Here is a 22,613-nt window from a genome sequence, read left to right on the forward strand (position 1 = left end):
TGGGTTAGGTGAAGCACTCTTAGATATAACACCAAAAGCATGACCCATAAAAGAAAAAACTGATAAGCTGGATTCCAACAAAACTAAAACCTTTTGCTCCCCAAAGACACCACTAAAAGAATAAAAAGAGAAGCTCCAGAATGAGAGAAAATATATGCAAATTCAACAATAAGAAAATAAACAACTCAATTTTTTAAATAGGTAAAATATAGATTGTAAATAAGCCCTTGAAAAGATGCTCAATATTGTTAATCATTTTTAGAAACACAAATTAAAACCACAATTAGATAACACACCTATTGGAACAGCAAATATTTAAAAACAATGACTGACACACGTCAAGGACACAGAACAACTAAAATTCTCATACACTGCTGGTTAGAATGAAAAATATCATAGCCACTCTGGAAAACAGTTTGGCAGTTTCTCATAAAGGTAAGCATACATTTAGCACACTAACCAGTAATCCCATTCCTGGTATTTACTTGAGAAACAAGAAAACCTATGTTCAACAAGAACATATAAGAAAATATTCTGTAGCTCTACTCATCATCACCCCAAATTGGAAACACCACAAATGTCCAAGTAGTGAATGGATAAACACTGTAGTACAGTCATACAATGGAATTCAGTAATAAAAAGAAACAACCTATTGATACATGCGTAACATTGATGAATTTCAAAGGCATTATGCTGAGTAAAAGAAACCAGTCAAAAGGTCATACACTATATGTTCTCATATATATGACAATCTGGAAAAGACCAAACTAGTAAGGCAGAGAACAGATCAGTACTTGCCAGGGGGTTAGGAGTAGGCAGAGATTTGGACTACAAAAAAAGTAGCATGAAGGAATCATTTTTAAGTGAGAGTATTGTTCTGAATCCTGATTGTGGTGGTACTTAACACAAATTTATAAATGTTAAAACTTGTGGACTATACATGAAAAAAAGTTTTTTGCATGTTATTAATTTTATGAAAAACATTTTAAAGAGTAAATAAAAATATTTGAGAGCAGAATGCTTTGTCTCCAAACAAACAATTTGGTTCAGTTTCAATATTTAATTTACTTCAATTCTGAAGAATACATCTCAGAGCACTGACAGAAGTTTCAATGGCAAAATTAATTTTGTCAGCCAAGCCAAGAAAAATGGTGGCTAGGAGGTGATTTTAAACTCTCAGACTTCAATTTTAACCAAACAAATCATCAATTCAGAGAACATGGGGAAAGGCAGATCAAAAGTAATTCAAACTGTATGTCACTATGAAAAACTGAAAATTAATTTACAAACTCAACACATTTCATTAACCTCAGAATCTAAATGCCGTAAGAATCATAACTCATCAGGCATACCTTCCCCTTCTACAGATACGTAGACTTCTATTTCTTTCTTTATTTTTTGTTTAAGATGGAGTCTTGCTCTGTCGCCCAGGCTGGAGTGCAGCGGCACGATCTTGGCTCATTGCAATCTCCACCTCCCAGGTTCAAGTGATTCCCCTGCCTCAGCCTCCTGTGTAGCTGGGACTACAGGCACGCACCACCACACCCAACTAATTTTTTGTATTTAGTAGAGATGGGGTTTCACCATGTTGGCCAGGATAGTGTCGATCTCCTGCCCTTGTGGTCTCCCACTTTGGCCTCCCAAAGTGCTGGGATTTAAGGCGTGAGCCACTGCGCCGGGCCTCTTTCTTTTGTTAGTGATTACCTCCTCTGGAGTGAGTAATCATAATCATAGCTCACTGTAACCTCAAATTCTTGGGCTCAAGTGATCCTTCCACCTCAGCCTCCCAAAGTGCTGGGACTGATTATAGGTGTGAGCCACCATGCCTGGCCTGACATTCTTTTCTCTTGCCTTCAAAATACTGAAGAAATTACTTACAGCTTTAAGGGTAAGATCACACTGGAAAACCAGTGTCCGGAGTTGCGTTAAAATTTCTCTTTTGGTATTTTCTAGATCATTTCTTCTTTCTTCAACATTTGTCACACAAACTTTGTAAAGTTCATTTGCTTCTTCTACCTTCACGAATATCATAGAAAAAAGTAACAATGATCACTAGAATTTATATTTTAAAATAAATATTTACTATAGTAAAGCTAAGTTGAAACAACTGAAGATTCTGAAATATTCTGTTTTCAAATGAATATTTCTAAAGATAATCTGTTCTGATCAGTGATTCAAAGGCACTTGATTTCAATGAACAGCCATGGCCATGTACAATTTATAATTAGTACATTGTCTATAAAATAAATATTCACTTCTATCTGAAACAGCATATTATATTTACTATTTTCTATATAATCTTACAGAATTTGTTTGTAAAATTACATTTCATCAGTAACACAAAGCTTTTGCCTATCCTTGCTATCAGGTGCCTGAATTAGTACACATATACACACACACTTGCCTAAAAGGTGAACTTTCTTATTAAGTAAAATATAAATATATATCAAACTACTGCCTTCTCTAAGACATTCTTTCACAAACTCCAAAATTCAGGTCTCAGCAGAGTAGTTCTCAAAATCTGGATCCTTACCAAAAGCATCAGTACCACCTGAGAGCCTGTTAAAAATGTAACCTGCCTGGAACCCTCTGTTGACCTACTGAATCAGAAACTCCAGGGGATGGGCTTAGCCATGTTTTAACAAGCCTTTCCAAGTGATCCTGGCAGACGCAGAACTTTGACACCAAACTCCTGGCATATTATTGCTAATTCAATTTGCAAATAAAAAAGAAAAAGATTGTTACTTTTTGGAGCGCCTCTTCTTCCAACCTTCGCTTTTTTTCTAGTTGCTTGTTGAGATTTTTTGCTAATCCACCACTTGAAGACAGATGCTCCTCTTCTGCACGAAACATGGAAGACTTTGCTTTCTCATATTCATCTTGACGTTGCATGCATAATAATTTTGCCTTTTTGAGAGCATTCTCTGCTTCAAGCTACACAGAAAAGAGTATTCAACACAGAATATGAAAGAAATCCTAATGAACAAGTGTCTTTAGCATATTCAGCAAGGTAACTAGTTAAGACAATATTTTAGAAAAATGAGAGCAAGGAAGGTCAGTATATACTGCAGATTATTCTAGATGTTCACAAATAGTATAGGAAACTCCATTTTAATACTAACCATTTTATTTTGCTCCTGTTTCCAAAGTTCTTTTATTTCTTTCCTTTGTTTTTCCATTTCATTTTTCCTTCCAAGTAGAGGCTGTGAAGGGTATTTAAAAAGGAAAAAAAAAAAGCAATTTTCTAAAGGCATATTATTGTTTTAAAAAAAAAGTGAATTATATAATTAAATTAATCTTTACCTGCACAAATTTGTTAGCCTGGAGAGCTGCAATTGTTTGTTGTAAAAGGTGACTGCTCTCTATATCATTAAGAAGAGCATTAGTAAACAGAGACTGCAGTGGCATGAACTCCTAAAATTTAAAATTAAAAAGTAAATTTTACAATAGAAATGGCACTAGAATTCCAAACACATCACTACTTTTCTTCAAAAAGGGAAACTAAGTTTAGACTTTTGCCCCTACAAAAATAACCAGTCATAAACATGACTATGAGAAAACTATAGAAGAAAATGAACTATAATTCATTATAAAACTGGTTAGCAAAAGTAGTAGCTATCAAGACAATCAGTATTTGTATAAAATTGTAAATTTCTATCCAGGAATAGTGGCTCGCGCCTGTAATCCCAGCACTTTGGGAGGGCGAGACGGGCACATTACTTGAGCTCAGGAGTTTGAGACCAGCCTAGGTTTCACCACGTGAAACCCCAACACAGTGAAACCCTATCTCTGCAAAAACATGCAAAAATTAGCCAGGCATGGTAGTGGGCACTTATAGTCCCAGGTAATCAGGAGGCTGAGGTGGGAGGATTGCTTGAGCCTGGGGGGACAGAGGTTGCAGTGAGCCGAGATCAAGCCACTGTACTCCAGCATGGGTGACAGAGTGAGACCCTGCCTCAAGACTAAAAAAAAAAAAAGCAAATTTCCTAGATTTTTTCATAATGGAATCCATCTAAACTTAAAATAATTTTATCTTGTCAATAAAAAGATCAGCATTTAAGTGCTTTCCTATATTAACTGAAATATTCTGATTTTGCAAGGCATTATTGGGAGTTCATGAGTAGTTTCTTATTACAGAACCCTAGAAGTTCACAGAACACTTACCTGAATTCCAATGTTAGTTCTAGTTGCCTCTGCCAACTTGACCATGTTTCTAGTAGACTCTAATTCTGAAAAGTTCAAAGAGGGTATCAGAAGGTAAAAAAAAATTTATTTCCCCCCTCTATACTCTAAAATTACTTGTAATCCCACAATTAAAAAGTGATCACAAATACTAGTGTGTATCAAGATATAATACAACAATACTTTATTTATTTATTTATTTAAAGAGGCATGGTCTCATTATGTTGCCCAGGCTGGCCTTGAACTCCCAGGCTCAAGTGATATTCCAGCCTCAGCCTCAGGAATAGCTGGGATTACAAGTGTAAGCCACCATGCACAGTTCTTAATGCAGCAATTCTTAATTGTGAGTGCTCATCAGAATCAACTGGGAAACATCTTCAGAATATATTTGCCTACATTTTACCTCTTTGAAGGATAGGACCAAGGCTTGTGTACTGTCCGTCTACAAGACGATTCAGGTGATTCTGATTAGCATTCTCTATTGTAAGCAAATAATACAGCAGAAGGAGCATAGACTTTGGGTAGATTCTGTACTCTTCCAGTTATGCTACATGACTGTAAGCAAATCTGCTGTATGATCTTAGAAAATGTCCTGTCTTGTCTCTCTCAGCTGTAAAATAGGGAAAACAATTCTTGTACAGTCTAACGACTGTAAGCAAATCTGCTGTATGACCTTAGGAAATCTCCTGTCTTGTCTCTCTCAGCTGCAAAATAGGGAAAACAATTCTTTTCCCTATGAAAAACTACGAAAACATTTTGACAACTGTAAAACACTGGGGAAATATTAGCTATTAAAATGTTTCTTCTCTGCTTCGATTACCTCCTACTCATACATCTATTGTTGCTATTATCTCCTGTTATCATATTATCTGATTGCATTTCTTTTTACCCACTAGAGTGTGACTTCTTTGAAGTCAGAGACAGTATTCTCAGCATTCTATTTGTCTTCATGTCCCAAGGTCTAGTAGCTGGTCCACAGTAAATAATAATTACATCTAGTGTAAGAAGAGTCTTTTCTATTTCACGATGAGAAACTGGACAATGGTTTTATTCATTACACTGTAACAGCTACTAATCTGGAATTCTATTACTCATAATCTATAACAAATGAGTTATAAACAATTTAATTATTATACTCTAAATCGGATGCTTCCAAGAGCAACTCACCCAAGTTAAGCTTTTTTTCAACCCATGAAACTATGTTCTTAGTATATTTTGACCAGGTTTTAGCATATGACAAAGCCAAGTCTATAGAGTCAGTGTTCTTTAACAGCACGCTGTCTAGTTCTAAAGGAGAAAAATTTCCTGAAAACAAAAATATCGAGGTAAGTATATGTTAAATGTGATCACATCATAACTCTAAACAAAGAAGCACTCAGATCCTAAGATGTTCATCAATAAAAACTGTTTTTTTTAAAAAAAAAAAATACAAGTGACAAATTTACAATTAAAAGGCTAGAGTTTAAAATGGTTTCAAACTATAACGTATTTTTATCTTAAAATGTATTTCTATTATTCAAGTTACAAACTTTACACAATTATTGATCAGTCTATATTTCACATTATCTATCTACTGTAGCAGGTTATTCCCCTTAAGCTTTATATGTAAAACTTTATATATCATTTTGCATTAAAAATGAATACATTAGGTTACTAGGCAAGAAGAGATTAAGTAATCCAGAACATTTATAGAAAGTAACTGCAAGAAGTTTGACAAAAGTTATAAAAACCTTGAGCATTACCTTTCTCACTGGATGAGTCCACTGATTCCACAGAAACATTTTCAAACGACTTACAACATGGAAAAAGATAAATTTACAATTAGAGAAGAACACAAATCTTTGTTTCAGAAATTTTTTGCCCCAATTTATTACTCTTACATAATTCCTGCTAAAGAATTTCAAGTATTTAAAACTTAAAGGGCCTGAGAAGTCTGTTTAAGTGCCAGAAAACTTCATAAGAATTTTACAGCTTTTTACAACAGCAGTTCCCAAGATCCAAGAATGAACAACCTCTCTGTTTACTAACAGCATTAGTCAACATTAACGAATCCCTTCAAAACTTTAAATTTTGCAGATAAAATATTAGTCAAGAAGTTAGAGAAGCAATGCAAATACACTGTTATCTAAACAGAAGACACAGATCTGTCTCTTCCAGTCATCTTTTATATTTTTACTATATGATAAGCATGTCTCTGAAAGTCTATTAGATAGCTTAGCACAAAAACTTTCTACAATGATGGAAATGTTTTATATCTGTACTGTCCAATAAAATAGCTAATAGCTCCATGTAGCTACTTGAACATTTAGAAAGTAACTAGTGCAGTTATGAAGTGAATTTTTAATTTTATTTAACTATTATAATGAAATTTAAAGAACTACATGTGGCTGGTGCTCCTTCATTGCATTGTATTGGAAAACATCATCTACCAAAATTTTGAGATCTTAAACAAATTTAATTGATTTAAGTTGGGCAATTTAAGTTAGGCAATACGGGGTACACAGGGATTCAATGCAAAAAGAATCAAGGAGACCTGGGTCTGAAGTCTAGCTCCATTATTACCTGTATGACACTGGGCTACATATTTAAGTTCACCTAACTTTGTTTGCTCTTCTGTAAAAGGGGGATAAGAACACTACTTCTGAAAGGCTGTTTTAAGAATTAAGAATTAAGATGATGTAGGCTTAGCGCAGTGCAGGGTACATAGTAACCACTATTAAATATATTGCAATAAGCCAGGCGTGGTGGTTCACGCCCGTAATCCCAGCACTTTGGGAGGCTGAGGTGGAGAGATCACCTAAGGTCAGGAGCTCGAGACCAGTCTGGCCAACATGGAGAAACCTCATCTCTACTAAAATACAAAAACTAGCCAGGTGTGGTAATGCATGCCTGTAGTCCCAGCCACTTGGGAGGCTGAGGCACAAGAATCGCTTGAATCCAGGAGGTAGAGGTTGCAGTGAGCCGAGATCGCACCACTGCACTCCAGCCCAGGTGAAAGAGACAAAGTTCTCATTCTGTCTCCAAAATATACACACACACACACACACACACACACACACACATATATATAGTTGCAATATATATATTGCATTTATTTATTTGTTTGTTTGTTTATTTTTGAGACAGAGTCTCACTCTGTCACTCAGGCTGGAGTGCAGTGGCACAATCTTGGTTCACTGTAACCTCTGCCTCCCAGGTTCAAGTGATTCTTGTGCCTCAGCCTCCCAAGTAGCTGGGACTATAGGCACACACCACCCTTCCTGGCTAATATTTGTATTTTTAGTAGAGACTGTGTTTCACATGTTGGCCAGGCTGGTCTCGAATTCCTGGCCTCAGGTGACCCGCATGATTCGCCCTCCCAAAGTGCTGAGATTAATGGTATGAGCTACTGTGCCCAGGCTGCAGCTATTATTTCTAAAGGGTATTTTTCAAAACCCTTTATCAAAGTAATTTTATTATTAGGATTATATATCATCACAGCTTTTTTATTCTAATCTTTTAGACAAATTAAAACCTTCATTTAAAAAGGTACAAAAGAAAAAAAATCATTTTTTTTCTATTAAGAATTAGCATATGTATGCACAATAGAGGTACAGAAACAGGAAATATGATTCACACCTAAAACTTAAATTGTTCAGTGTCTTGCCACACAGATAAAATGTTTTATGTTCTGAAGTAGTAGCAACAGTTTTAAAAAATGAAATTGAGAAATAATCAGGAATAATAGCAAAATATTTAAACATCTTAAAACTTTTCATCATTCTCCTTCATTTGTCAATACATGGCTTCAGAAAGAGTCATAAGTTTTGGTAATATTGTAATACATATAACAAATGCCTTAAATAGTCAATTTTTGTATCATTTTAAGAAGGATCTGAAGTTTTTATAATAATACAAGTCTCTGGCACATTTCCAAATATTTAGGATGTGTGTGTGTGTGTGTGTGTGTGTGTGTGTGTGTGTGTGTTTTAAGAGACAAGAGTCTCACTGGCTAGAGAGCAATACACAATCACAGCTCACTGCAGCCTTGAACTCCTGGGCTCAAGTGATCCCCTATCTCAGCTTCCCTTTCAAGTAGCTGGGACTATAGACTTATGCCACCACACCTGGCTAATTTTTTGTAGGGACAGAGCCTCAGTCATGTTAACTCAACTGGTCCTGACTCCTGGCCTCAAGTGATTCTCCCACCTTGACCTCTTAAAGTGCTGGGACTATAGGTGTGTGCCGCCACACCTGGCTAATTTTTTGTAGGAACAGGATCTCAATCATGTTATACCAAGATGGACTTGAACTCCTGGCTTCAAGTGATCCTCCCACCTTGGCCTCTTATAGTGCTGGCACTATAGGCATGAGTCACCATACCTGGTCCCAAATATCTGTTGAAATCTTTTTTGAATTTGATCATCCTTAACAGAAAATGATCAACACACATCCCTGATTTAATTTTTTTAATGTTGTTTGCATTCAGCAAAAAAGTTTAGTCAACTGAAAATATTACTACCATAAACCTTTAAAGAAATATTATACAAACATTCCTTATATTCTGTTATTTCATAGCAATTTTTCTTACAACTGAAAACCAGAACCCCAATCCTGTGAGATACTTATAGGGATCCTCTTAGGGAGAATTGGGACCTACAGGGATGTTAACAATTGTTTCCTGGTAACAAACAAACTGGAGAATATGTGAGTAGATTAACACCCTCTCTTTACTTCTTGTACTGTTTTCCTAAGTTTTTACCAGTCTATAAGATCTGTGGCAATGTCAGGAGGGAAAAATGGCTAATTATTAACATTCTGGACAATACGACACAGATTTATTACATAAGATGCTATAAAATTATCAGATATGTTCTTTTAACATCATAGTCCCACTTAAAAAATAAAACTACTGTTCCAGAACCAGACCATAAATTATGCTATTTACAACAGACTGGTTTGTCTTCTTGAAAATATAGTAATTTCTAAAGTCAAAAACCATCAGAGTAATGCTGAGATTAAGATTAGGCAATAGTTGAAATATGAGATTAAAAACATTAAAGACTTTGCTTTCACACAAGCTTAACTTACCTTCATTTCTCGAGAAACAGGCAGTCGCAATAATGAATCACTGCCTACATCTCCCATAAGGAAGTTTGTAAGGCTATCCAGGGAGGTTAAAAAAAGAAATAGAAATAAAAAGACAAGTCATCACAGTTCTATGTGACAAGGTTTACATTCAACATGTTATCTAAAATAATTTTTAAAAAATAACCTTAGAAATAAACCCCTACAAATCTGTTCACATAAGCCACAGTCACTTACAAATAGATGTTGCTTTTAAATAGCTATAAAAATACCTTCAAATACAGTAATACGGCCATACAGAAGGTAGTTTTTCCAAAGTTGTGATATTTAATACTATTTGATACTTCATTTCCTATGTATCTTACTGGATAATGCAACATACTCTAAGACACCTAGGCCCAGTTGCTTTAAATGGCAGTTGTCTACTTACATATTTCCAAAAGTAAATGCCAGAGTTTCAATAGAAGAAAACACTTCTTGGAAGAGATCGTTTTTGTTTTCTTCATTAACTTCTGTGAAGTTCACGGCTGTAAGGAAAAGTTGGTTACAATAAGGAAAAACATACTTTAAAGTAGATTTATACAGAATCATTTAATCCTTTAAAACCATCAGTAGTTCAAGAAGCATCAGAAGATTCAGAAACTGAAAAGCCTAACATACAAAATGGACATGATTGTCAAATTCTTCATTATGCAATTCACACAAAAGAATCAGCTTGCATAAAAGCAGTTAGCATTCCAAACTGACTACTCCATGGATTACATAATTTCACACATCTAAAAACTGACTCAATGTGAAATCAACCAGTGTTGGAGTCACAGAGTCCAGGTTATACCAGACCACTCAATTATTAAGAGTGTTCTGTGCTATTTTCTTTTCCTTACTGCTTTCTGATATTTTTTAAAAACAGCTAAACACATTGTAACTCACTGAAGGCAAAGAGGTACATTTTTTACTATGAATTATCAATAATTAAAGTCATTTATATATATATATATATATATATATATATGGCAGGCTATAAGTAAATAGGAATTTTAATTTTCCAAATCACTGAGCGTTCTATTTTTAAATGTGATATGCTTTGTTACAGGTTTTATGCTGTGTCACTCATATATATATGCTGTGTCATATATTTATACAGAATCATTTAATCCTTTAAAACCATCATTAGTTCAAGAAGCATTAGAAGATTCAGAAATTGAAAAGCCTAACATACAAAATAGACATGATGGTCAAATTCTTCATTATGAAATTCACACAAAAGAATCAGCTTGCATATATATATATGAATGACTTTATATATATATGACACAGCATATATATACATATATATATGAATGACAGCATGAAATCTGTAACAAAGCATATCATATTTAAAAAAGAACACTCAGTGATTTGGAAAATTAAAATTCCTATTTACTTATAGCCTGCCTTATTTCTTATAACAGGCTCTTGGGCTCTGAGGTCCATGATAATTGACATATAGCCTTTTGTTTACAATAGAGATATTCTAATATTTTGCATTTTGTTGAAGCAAATTATGAAACATAACTGAAAAAGATCTTATTTTAACTTCTGTATGCACTATTGTTAAAAGCCCAAACACAGTTTTCCAAGACAAAGTCTGAAGGTGGAATTGGCAATTTTTTTTAAAGTAACTGGTACTACTTGGGCTGTGTATAAAGAGTAACTGGTTCCCTATATTGTCCCTCCCTAGTATTCTTGCCAATAAAGGGAAGGAAGAGAAACCTTTCGAAGAAGTCATCCTCTGCTTTAAAACAGAGTTGTCCACATCCTCTCCAGCATCTGTTGCCTCTAGATTTTTTAATGATCACCATTCTAACTGGCGTGAGATGGTATCTCAATGTAGTTTTGATTTGCATTTCTCTAATGACCAGTGATGATGAGCATTTTTTCACGTTTGTTGGCCTCATGTATGTCTTCTTTTGCAAAGTGTCTGTTCATATCCTTCGCCCACTTTTGAATGGGGCTGTTTGTTTTTTCTTATAAATCTGTTTTAGTTCTTCGTAGATTCTGGATATCAGCCCTTTGTCAGATGGGTAGATTGCAAACATTTTTTTCCCGGGCCGGGCGTGGTGGCTTACGCCTGTAATCCCAGCACTTTAGGAGGCCGAGGCGGGTGGATCACGAGGTCAAGAGATCGAGACCATCCTGGTCAACATGGCGAAACCCCGTCTCTACTAAAAATACAAAAAATTAGCTGGGCACCATGGCGCGTGCCTGTAATCCCAGCTACTCAGGAGGCTGAGGCAGGAGAATTGCCTGAACCCAGGAGGCGGAGGTTGCGGTGAGCCGAGATCGTGCCATTGCACTCCAGCCTGGGTAACAAGAGCGAAACTCTGTCTCCAAAAAAAAAAAAAAAAAAATTTTCCCATTCTGTTGGTTGCTGATTCACTCTAACGACTGTTTCTTTTGCTGTGCAGAAGCTGTGGAGTTTGATTAGGTCCCATTTGTCTATTTTGGCTTTTGTTGCCAATGCTTTTGGTGTTTTGGTCATGAAGTCCTTGCCTATGCCTATGTCCTGAATGGTTTTGCCTAGATTTTCTTCTAGGGTTTTTATAGTGTTAGGTCTTATGTTTAAGTCTTTAATCCATCTGGAGTTAATTTTAGTGTAAGGTGTCAGGAAGGGGTCCAGTTTCTGCTTTCTGCACATGGCTAGCCAGTTTTCCCAACATCATTTATTAAACAGGGAATCCTTTCCCCATTGCTTGTTTTTGTCAGGTTTGTCAAAGATCAGATGGTTGTAGATGTGTGGACAGGGGAAATGTGGCACATATACACCATGGAATACTATGCAGCCATAAAAAGCTATGAGTTCGTGTCCTTTGTAGGGACATGGATGAACCTGGAAACCATCATTCTCAGCAAACTGACACAAGAACAGAAAATAAAACACCACATGTTCTCACTTATAGGTGGGGGTTGAACAATGAGAACACATGGACACAGGGAGGGGAGCATTACACACTGGGGTCTGTTGGGGGAAATAGGGGAGGGTCAGTGGAGGGTGGGGAGTTGGGGAGAGATAGCATGAGGAGAAATGCCAGATATAGGTAATGGGGAGGAAGGCAGCAATTCACACTGCCATGTGTGTACCTATGCAACAATCTTGCATGTTCTTCACATGTACCCCAAAACCTAAAATGCAATAAAAACAATGACAACAACAAACAGAGTTGTTTTTAATCTTGGCTGCACATAGAATTACCTGGGGAGCTTTATTAATAAAAACAAAGTGTGGGTCCCACTATCAAAGATTCAGATTTCATAGGTATGTGGTGAAGAATATAGTTTTTTGCAAGCTTTCTCATTTGATTCTAATATGCAACAAGGGTTGGAAACCAATAATTCCTAGGTAGGAATGAATTAAATTTCAAGCCTATAAATGCCATGAAATTGCAACCAAAATTTTATATGCATAAGCCTCTGTAGATTGGCAGGTGAGAGGCTAAGATACGTATCCTTCATCAGATTCTTCTAAATATCACTGATAACAAACAAAAAGTTACCATTGTGTATATGGTTCTTAAATAACGAGCATTTAAAAAAGATTCTCAGACTCTCAGATTCTCAGAAAAAAATATTCTTCTGCTCTGACCAACATGGATAAACAGATTATATTTCTACCTGAAACAACTAAAAGACACTCAAATCAAATACAAGAAATAGGCCGGGTGTGGTGGCTCGTGCCTATAATCCCAGGGCTTTGGGAGGCCAAGGCAGGAGGATCATTTGTGGCCGAGTTCAAGACTGCAATGAGTTATAATTGCACTACTGCACTCCAGCTAACTGACAGAGCAAAACTTTCTCTCTTAAAAAAAAAAAGAAAAACAAAGATTTCTATACAAAGGACATTGCCAGGGATAAAAACAGTCATCTATAATTACGAAAGCATGAATTCATCAAAAGGACATAACAGCCAGGTGCAGTGGCTCACGCCTGTAATCCCAGCACTTTGGGAGGCTGAGGTGGGCAGATTGTCTTAGCTCAGAAGTTCAAGACCAGCCTGGGCAACATGGTGCAACCCCAATCTCTACTAAAAATAAAAAAATTAGCCAGGCAATGGTGGCACATGCCTGTAATCCCAGCTACTGGGGAGGCTGAGGCACGAGAATTGCTTGAACCCAGGAGGCAGAGGTTGTAATGAGCCAAGATAGCACCACTGTGCTCCAGCCTGGGCAACAGAGAGAGACTATGTCTCCAAAAAAAAAAAGGATATAACAATTTCATACATTTATGCAATTTATGCACCTAATAAGTAGAGCTTTAAAATACTGAAAAACACTGCAACAAGACACATGTAAATTCACAGTTACAACCGGTGATTTCAATAACCTTTCTTAATAACTGACAGAACACGTAGATGGAAAATAAGTAAGCATAGGGAAGGTTAGAACGACACTATGAACCACCTTGACAAGATAGGCATTTATGATACTCTACCAAAAAAGCAAAACACGTGTTCTTTTCAAATGCGCACTGAATATCATTACCAAGATAGACAATATTATGGGCCATAAAACAAGTCTTCATGAGTTTAAAAGGATTCAAATGATGCAAAATAGGTTTTGTGAGAAAATGAAATTAAAAACAACAAAAGGATCTCCAAATACTTAGAAACTAAATAACATACTTTTAAATAACCCAGGTATCAAAGAAGAAAAAAGGAAATTAAAAACTATTCTGACCAAGCACTTTGGAAGGCCAAGGCGGGCGGATCACCTGAGTTCAGGAATGTGAGATCAGCCTGGGCAACATGGCGAAACCCCATCTCTACTAAAAATACAAAAATTAGCTGGGCGTGGTGGCGTGCCTGTAGTCCCAGCTACTTGGGAGACTGAGGCAGGAGAGTTGCTCTCACTTGAACCCAGGAGGTGGAAGTTGCAGTGAGCTGAGATTGCACCACTGCACTCCAGCCTGGCGACAGAGCGAGACTCCGTCACAAAAAATAAATAAATAAAAATACTACTACTAATAATTGTAACAACTGTAGTGAAAAGAATAATTGTTGAATCAATTCAATATTTGAACTATCTTGTCTTCATCCCTAGTTGAGTGAAGTTATAGCCATCTAATAAAAATTCCTATTAATGCCTTTGCCTGACTTCAAAACAGCCCTTTATTTTAGAATCTAATATATTTCTCTTTTTTGCTCCTGCTCAGTGTTTCAAAGAAAAGTCTTTGGCTTCTTTCCAATAATAAATCTTTCTGCTCTTTCCTACATTTTCCAAAACCCTATACCAACTTTACTCCTCCCTCATAGCTTCATTATCTCCTATCCAATTTAAATTTTTTCTTAGGCTAACATACTCAAATCCTTCCCATGTGAAAAAAAAAGTTCATTTTACCATTTCTCCTTAAAGCTACTATTCAATCCATTTACCATTTCTTCACTACCAAACTTCTATAAATAGGTCATGCCATGGCCTATATTGCCTTCTTTCCCAAGTTAACCTTAAATTCAAGATTTGGCTTTTCACCCACTTAAATGGTTATCCCAGAGGCTGAAAAACTTTTTCTATAAAGGACCTGGTAGTAAATTATTTTAGGCTTTTCAGGCCATACAGTCTGTTGCAACTACTCAATTCTGTTGAAACGGGCCATAGATGACACATACATGAGTAAGACTATGTTCCAATTAACCTTCATGTACAAAATCACGAAGCTGGCCAGATTTGGCCCACCAGCCCATTTGATAATCCCTGGTAAAGAGGATGGGTTCAAAGGTAGTCTGCTTAAGGTAAATCCTAACTCTCTCTCATACAATGTTACATAACTTAACCACTCTGTGCCTCAGTTTCCTCATTTATAAAATAGTGATAATTACATACTTAGAGAACTGTTGTGAAGATTAAAGAACTTAGAAGAGAGCCTGTTATATAGAAGATGTTCAAAAGTGTTGGCTATTATTATCATATAATAGCACAAAACACGGTCAACAATAACCTCCTATCAGTCAAAATTAGAGGTCTTTTTCTCTTAAGTCTTCATGCTACTAAATCTTTTGGCAAGTTTCAACAACACTACCACTTGGTACGTGTGCAAAACTTGGACAAATGTCTCTCTATGCACCACTTTCCATCTCGCAAGATAAGAGGTGATATAACAGTAGAATATACCGATAAAAGGCTTTGGAGTTTCAGTCCTGAGTTCAAATCTGACCTCTACTATTTTGCGTGTTAGTCTGGATACATTACCTAACTTCAATTTCCTCATAAGCAAAACAGGGTATTATTGAGAGGAATGACTGAGAAAACAAATGTGAAACACCCAGAGTACAGTGCTTGGAATCAGTAAACACAAGCTCTCATCTGTTTAATATCTATCTGTGGACAATCTGTACTTCAAAGAGCTTTCTCCACTTAGCCTCTATAGTTCTCATATTGGCTTTCTTCATATACACTGTCCCCACAGAATCTCATCCATTTCCATACCTTTGAGGGAACAAATTCCTAAACTACCGTTTAGGTTTAACCTCCGATCTCCAGATTCACATTTCTAATAGGCTACTATATTTCTTCTCCTACTTTCCACCTGCTATTTTCCATACAATCCTTAGCTCATTAGCTTCACTTTCAAAAACGCCTCTAAAATATGTTTTCTTCCTTTCCATCCCCATTGCCACTGATTTAGTTCAAAAGCCCACATTTTACCTCTAGTCTGAACTATTTAACAACCCAATTGGTGTCTGTCTCCACTCCATCCCCTCTATTAATAGTTCTTCAAAAGCTCATTAAAATGTTGCTTAAGTTTTAAATAATTGCCTCCCTTGGGTTCTCTATTAAATCACAATACCAAGTCCTAAGATATGTTTAATATCTCTTCAAGAAATCGTATGAATGAATAGCTTTCATGCATACAACCTATTTGAGCAGCAACTTTCAAATGTTTTTAACCACAACCTTAGGAAAAAATATATATTACATCATGACTGAGTATTCTATACATACACAATAATAATAGTTATATAACACCTATAAAATTTCTGATACATACTTAAGTTTTATATAGTAAGTGTTGCTTCTGATTTTTCTTTTCTATTCTGTTTCATTTTTAAAAAATGCTGGTCACAATCCACTAACTTGATGTCATGAGTCAGAGCCCACAGTTCAAAAACCATTCAATTAAAAGATGCAATGGAAGAAAAGCATGAGGGGGGTGGGGGGCAAAAGAACAAAATACAAAGGAAAACAACCAAAAAAGCTGCAAGACCTACCTGATGAAAACTTTAGTTGTTTCTGAGGAACACAAAAGACAACTTGAAGAAACAAAGTACATATTATATTCTTGGACAGAAATACTAAATATGTATATTCTCCTTCATTTAATCTATAAATTTAACTCAAATCATCCAAAAAATACCAGTAGATATTTTTTGGAACCAAACAAGCCAATTCAAAAGTCTTCAAGGAAAAATAAACTTCTAAACAGAAAGTAATGGAAAGAGGAGCTACTCCCATCAGATACTAAAATGCCATAAAACTACAATAAAAACTACCTGATACATTTACTAGACACTTAGATACTTTACAATGTCTCTGAAGACTTAAAGTTAACAAATGAAACCATGAAAACATCAGAAGAAAAAAGTCAAGAAGTCTATTATAATCTCAGAGCAGAGCAGTCTTTCCTAATACTTAAAACCCAGAAATCATAAAACAGACTGAAAAATGTTAATGCACAAATAAAAGACAAAAAATGAAGTAAAAAACATTTTCAACATTAATCAAAGACTAAAGGCTAATTTTACTAATACAAAGGGTTTCTACAAATCAATACTGAAAGACCAATCAGCAAAAGAAAAACAGATAAAAGGTCAATCAACATAAAAATGGTATTGAAACAAATGAAAAGATACTCAAACTGCACTGAAAATGAGGGAAATGCAAATCAAACCTAGACTGATACCACTTTTCACTATCACACTGGATAACAGAGCTTTGTAACCAGTTCTGTTGGCAAACGTACAGGAAATTAGCCTCCAGTACTGCTATCAGAAGGGCAGAACCTATATTGAGGGCATCTGGTAACATCAAAAAATATAAACACACATGCTTGCTGATCCAGCAATTATCCATCTAGGAATTTGCATGACTATTTATTGAAGCATTGTTTGTAGTAGAGAAAAACAAAATGATTCAAACATCTATTAGCAGTTAACTGATTAAATAAGTTATAGTACATCAGTATAACGGACAACCATACAGCTTAGAAAAAACAAATGACAAGAATAAGGAAACCCTTTATTTGCAGATAACTCAGGACAATGAGCAAGGAACAGAACACTACCATCTGTGTAAAAAGGAGGTTAAAAAAAAGAATACGTCCATGTATTTGCTTGTATATGTATAACATATCTCTGAAAAAATACACAAGAGACCAATAAAGGTTGTTGCTTATCTAGGTAAAGGAATGATCAAAGGCAACAAAGAAACTTCATTGTTGAATACCCTTTTTTACCATTTGCATTCTGTGTGAACTGTCTGTTAATAAAATTAAGTTTGCAAAACAGAAAGACAAGGCTTCTACAATCTTGGAGGCATAATTAAGACTTAGTTTTCTTTTTTGTTTACCAATTTTTAAGTATAGGGTAAAATGTTGAACATAAAAATCCTAAATTAAGGGTTATTTCATTTATATTAGAAATAAGATTGACCAAAATAACTGAAAATAATAAAAACAAATTGTACATAATAAATTACTGAGTTCTGAAGATACCTTTATCTCCTTTAAAAATAGGCTATATCTCTCTTACCATATTGGAAATATTTTGTCAGACTGAATTTCCTGCTTGGAAACAGGAGGACACACAGGAAATACAAATCACTACTAGAATGAATGGGAAAAAACTAAAGATGATTTTTCTTTTAAAGTTATTAAAAGGTAAACTCCACATTTAAAATAAAAAATATGGGTAAAGATTCCAATTTCTCACTTCTCATACAGAGGAGGCAGACACATTTCATGCATTCAAACCGGTGGTAATAAAAATAAGATTACACATCCTTGATTCTAAAGTTATTCTGTATTTTTTTTCTATTGTTTGGTAGATTTGAAAAAATAAAATTCATATGTAAGGTCTCCAAAGTCAGTCAAATACTTAGGTCACTGCTGTTTTTTAAATGTAATCAGAGTTAAAATTAAATGATGGGGCTGGGCGGTGGCTCATGCCTGTAATCTCAGCACTTTGGGAGGCCGAGGCAGGCAGATCACTTGAGGTCAAAAGTTTGAGTCCTGCCTTACCAACATGGTGAAACCCCCAATCTCTACTAAAAATACAAAAATTGGTCAGGCATGGTGGAGCATGCCTGTAATCCCAGCTACTTGGGAGGCTGAGGCAGGAGAATCGCTTGAACCCAGGAAACAGAAGCTGCAGTGAGCTGAGATTTATGCCACAGCACTCTGGCCTGTGTGACAAAGTGAGACACTGTCTCATAAAAAAAACGAACTCAATGATGGAACAGGTGTGGTGGCTCATGCCTGTAATCCCAGCTACTCGGGAGGCTGAGGCAGGAGAATCGCTTGAACCCAGGAAACAGAAGCTGCAGTAAACTGAGATCACACCACAGCAGTCTGGCCTGTGTGACAAAATGAGACACCATTTCATAAAAAAAAAGAACTCAATGATGGAACAAGTGTGATGGCTCACGCCCGTAATCCCAGCATTTTGGAGGCCAAGGTGGGAGGACTGCTTGAGGCCAGGAGTTCAGGATCAGCCTGGGCAACACAGCAAGGCACTGTCCCTATGAAAAATTTTTAAAATTTAAAAATCAGCTGGGAGAGTGATGGCTCATACCTGTAGTCCCAGCTACCTGAGATGCTGAGGTAAGAGGATTGCTTGTGCTCAGGAATTTAAGATTACAGTGAGCTATGAACATGCTACTGCACTGTAGCCTGAGCAAGAGTGAGACCCCATCTCTTTAAAAAAAAAAAAAAAAAATGAAACCTTAAATAATATAAAGGATCTCCATATTCCAGACAGCTTTCTGTCCCAGAAACTTTTCCTTTCTGAAATAGCTAATATTGCATGTTTATAGGTTTAAAGTATTTAGACTGGCTGGTACCAAACAGATACTCAAAAATGGTTTCTACCTACCCTTTGCCTTTCCAGGTTTTGAAAACTAAATTACTATTAAATAAAATAATGAATTAAGTTCTGATTTGACCTCAATTTTTCAAGTCACTGAATATTTTTGAATTGGAGTATCAATGATATTTTTAAATGGCCTCAAAAGTGAGAATTGGAGCAGGGAAAAAGGTTTTATTTTAAATCATATAAACTTAATATGAAGAAAACACAATATTTAAAGTGTTCTAGTCTCATGGAGTCCTACTGAAACAGAGGAAATTTCCCAACAACAAAATAATCTTCCCCTTTTAAATGTCATCCAGCATAAAAGTAAAACAGTAACAATAATCCCAAGTGTAAAGACAGTAATAGTGGAAAATAATATTCAGAAGATTGCTTTTCCTCAAAGACAAAAAGATCTTCAAGGTAGCTGAGAGAGCACTCTCTTCAAGTCTGTTTCTGGAATGTGGACACCAACTATTACATAGTCGCACTCCTTCCCCAGGACATCCTGACTGCACACAATAGCTACTGACAACAATTGAACTAGGTCGCTATTTCCAAGCATGGAAATTTTACTATCTATAGACACAAATTTCCCTGTCTAAGTAAAGTTAAATGGTACTTGTAAACAATGTATTTAGAAACAAATTTGGTTACTAAGCACATTTTAAAAAGTCAGGACAGAAGCTATCCATGTTTCCCATTTAAAATCATCTACATTTGTATCAGTGTTTGAAATACAGAAAAACGGAAACCACACAAACATGATAAATCTATGTCAAAAAGTGCTGGGGGGTAGGGTTCCTTAAGTGTATGAACTATATTTTCTAGACAAGGTTTTTCTTTTCTTTTCTTCTTTCATCCCTTGACACATGCCCTTTACTCTCTCCAAATATGATTTTGTTCACCAATCTCATCATGTTCTTCACACCCAGAGTTCTTGTATCACAGCCCCATCCCCACCCACCCCAGCCCAGTTAATGCCTATTTTACCTTTGTGACTCAGGACGGGTAATCCCTTTCTCCAAAGAAGAGTTTCCTTTCCTCATTCAGCCTAGAGTGAGTTCCTCACTCAGTGCTCTCATGGTGCCTAGGCATACCTCTATCACAGACTTGATCACAGGATTGCTGTTACCTCGTCTGTCTCTGACTGCTATACATCACTGCTACCTAAAGGTCACTACTTCTTCTCTCTGTCCCTGGGATCTTACGTCAGTCCTCTACTCTGCACACTCAGTTGATGTCATCCTTTTCCACTACCTACACATCAATAATTCCCAAGTCCATATCTTCAACACCAAAATTCTCCATAACCACTAACATTCAACCTATGTTGTTTTGTCAAACTAACATCCATTTCCTCTTACATAACAAATCACATTTACCACTACCATACCCCTGCTTCTGCTCAATTAGCCCAACCCTCAGCTTCAGCCCTCATCTAGCCCATTATTCCTAGTACTCTCCTAATTAATTTCCCTGCCTCTTGTCTCATCTCTTCTCAAATACTCACTTCATTCTCAATCCTTCTTTTATATACTGCAGCCCAGAATAATTTTCACAATTTTGAGTGGTAAGTCATTTCATTAGAGGATAATGGTCCAATTCTTCATGCCAGGTTTTAGCACATATATGCTATAGATACACATACACACACACACACACCCCTATACATATATATATATGATAAACTTATTTTACAATTTTAATTTCATTTTCACATTTAAAAATAAGGCCCTAATTAAGCCTTCTTTTTCTCCATTTGATTCCCTCTTTTAAGTAGTCACTACAGACTACCACTTTCCAACATCAATTGTCCTCACATAACAAAGACTTTATAACTTTTTAAGTAATTTTATAAGGTAAATTTTTCTTTCATCCTCGAAAGAGCATGCATTCATTCACAAAACTCAAATTTTAAACATCAGTTGTTTATTTCAAGTTAGTCTTTATACAGTATTTGTTGCCAAATAAATTAGTTTTTAAAAGGAAGAAAGCTTTAGGTGTGACTTAGTGAAAACATTTCAATATCAAAGTATATATAACTCCTTATTGACATACATCATACAAACGCGATGAGAGGAATTGGCTAAACATTCATTATAGACCCAATATCACTTGGCTCCTTTTTGCCCACAGCAACCCACTTTTACTATATCTTCCTTACCTTTTACTTTTGCAGTAAGCATTTCTGCAGCATTTTGAAGATCAACAGAATTGAGGTTCTGATGTTTATTCATTATAGACTTTAAAACACGGAGCAGTTCCTCTAGACGTATATGAATAACTTCTTTAAAAGAGTCTTTAAAAAGAAAATAAAATTATTTCCAGAGCAAAGTTCCACAAATCTAATCTACAAAACATCATCTGAAACACATTTTAAGTAGAAGCACTGGTCACACAATTTTTGCCTACTATACGTTCATTTCTATTTTCACTGTTGCAATTACATACAATTTATACAGCCTTCAGAAATCCTTAGTCATTTTAATTCATTAAGGATTTCAAAGGCTCTCACAGTTATGGTTAATTTAAGCACTATATTTTTCAGTTTTCTCAGTCTTAATATGTACTCCAGACTTCCCTTGAGGTAACTTTATAAGATAAATTTTTCCCGTCTTATAGTTTTAATATCATATACTTTTTAACATATCCAGTAATTCTCTTAGGCATATGAGGATCACCATTTAACCTATATATTTTTGAAATTATTATATAATTTACCTATAATAAAATGCACAGACCTTTAATAAGTTTTTGAGCTTTTTAGAAAAATTGAATTAGTTGCCAATGATGAAAAATTGAGGGATCATTATACAAATTCCATATTTTTGCCTACTCCTGAAAAATAAAAATCTTAATACTCAGGCCCACATTCCTTCTTGGCCACAGTAGCTGGAACAGAGCAGTGCTGCTCTCTTAGATAGCTGAGTTTCTTCTCAGAACCCACTCATTTTCTTCTAGCCTACTCCACTCATTTACATCATCCCAGGTCAGAGAGGTGCAGTTTTATGACCTATTAAATAAGATGACCATATAATTTATCATTCAAACCAAAATACTTTTACTAGTGAAAAGGGGGATGCTACTCACAGTCATGCTAGAACAACAATCACATTCTAGGATCTTCATTCCAAGTAAACCAGAAAGTATAAGCACCCTACCTTTAAAATCCCTGAAGTAATCCTCAAAAGTCTGACAAGACACCACTTTAAGTACAGTACCCTTATATAGCTTCCTTTCTGTAAACTTACACAGCATTGGTGTT

The 22,613-nt window shown here is 35.7% G+C and overlaps 2 protein-coding genes across 7 annotated transcripts in view; one reads left to right on the forward strand and one right to left on the reverse strand.

Annotated features, from left to right (window-relative positions):
• The window catches only part of LOC135272661 (neuroblastoma breakpoint family member 4-like), a 387,040-nt gene that overhangs the window by 240,873 nt on the left and 123,554 nt on the right, over nucleotides 1–22,613 (forward strand). The window lies entirely within an intron of this gene.
• The window catches only part of ARHGAP29 (Rho GTPase activating protein 29), a 76,681-nt gene that overhangs the window by 25,684 nt on the left and 28,384 nt on the right, over nucleotides 1–22,613 (reverse strand). For all 4 annotated transcript variants that reach the window (XM_012444877.3, XM_012444876.2, XM_012444875.3 and 1 more), the window contains 10 exons: nucleotides 21,513–21,647; nucleotides 9,680–9,776; nucleotides 9,253–9,325; nucleotides 5,925–5,973; nucleotides 5,350–5,487; nucleotides 4,165–4,229; nucleotides 3,304–3,414; nucleotides 3,123–3,203; nucleotides 2,746–2,934; nucleotides 1,879–2,016 (listed from right to left, as the gene is read on the reverse strand). In XM_012444877.3, the coding sequence (XP_012300300.2) occupies nucleotides 1,879–2,016; nucleotides 2,746–2,934; nucleotides 3,123–3,203; nucleotides 3,304–3,414; nucleotides 4,165–4,229; nucleotides 5,350–5,487; nucleotides 5,925–5,973; nucleotides 9,253–9,325; nucleotides 9,680–9,776; nucleotides 21,513–21,647 (1,076 nt within the window). The remainder of the gene's footprint in view (nucleotides 1–1,878; nucleotides 2,017–2,745; nucleotides 2,935–3,122; nucleotides 3,204–3,303; nucleotides 3,415–4,164; nucleotides 4,230–5,349; nucleotides 5,488–5,924; nucleotides 5,974–9,252; nucleotides 9,326–9,679; nucleotides 9,777–21,512; nucleotides 21,648–22,613) is intronic.

This window comes from Aotus nancymaae, unplaced genomic scaffold (genome assembly GCF_030222135.1).
Source record: "Aotus nancymaae isolate 86718 unplaced genomic scaffold, 86718_ANA_hifiasm-v0.15.2.pri h1tg000122l, whole genome shotgun sequence".
Taxonomy (NCBI): domain Eukaryota; kingdom Metazoa; phylum Chordata; class Mammalia; order Primates; family Aotidae; genus Aotus; species Aotus nancymaae.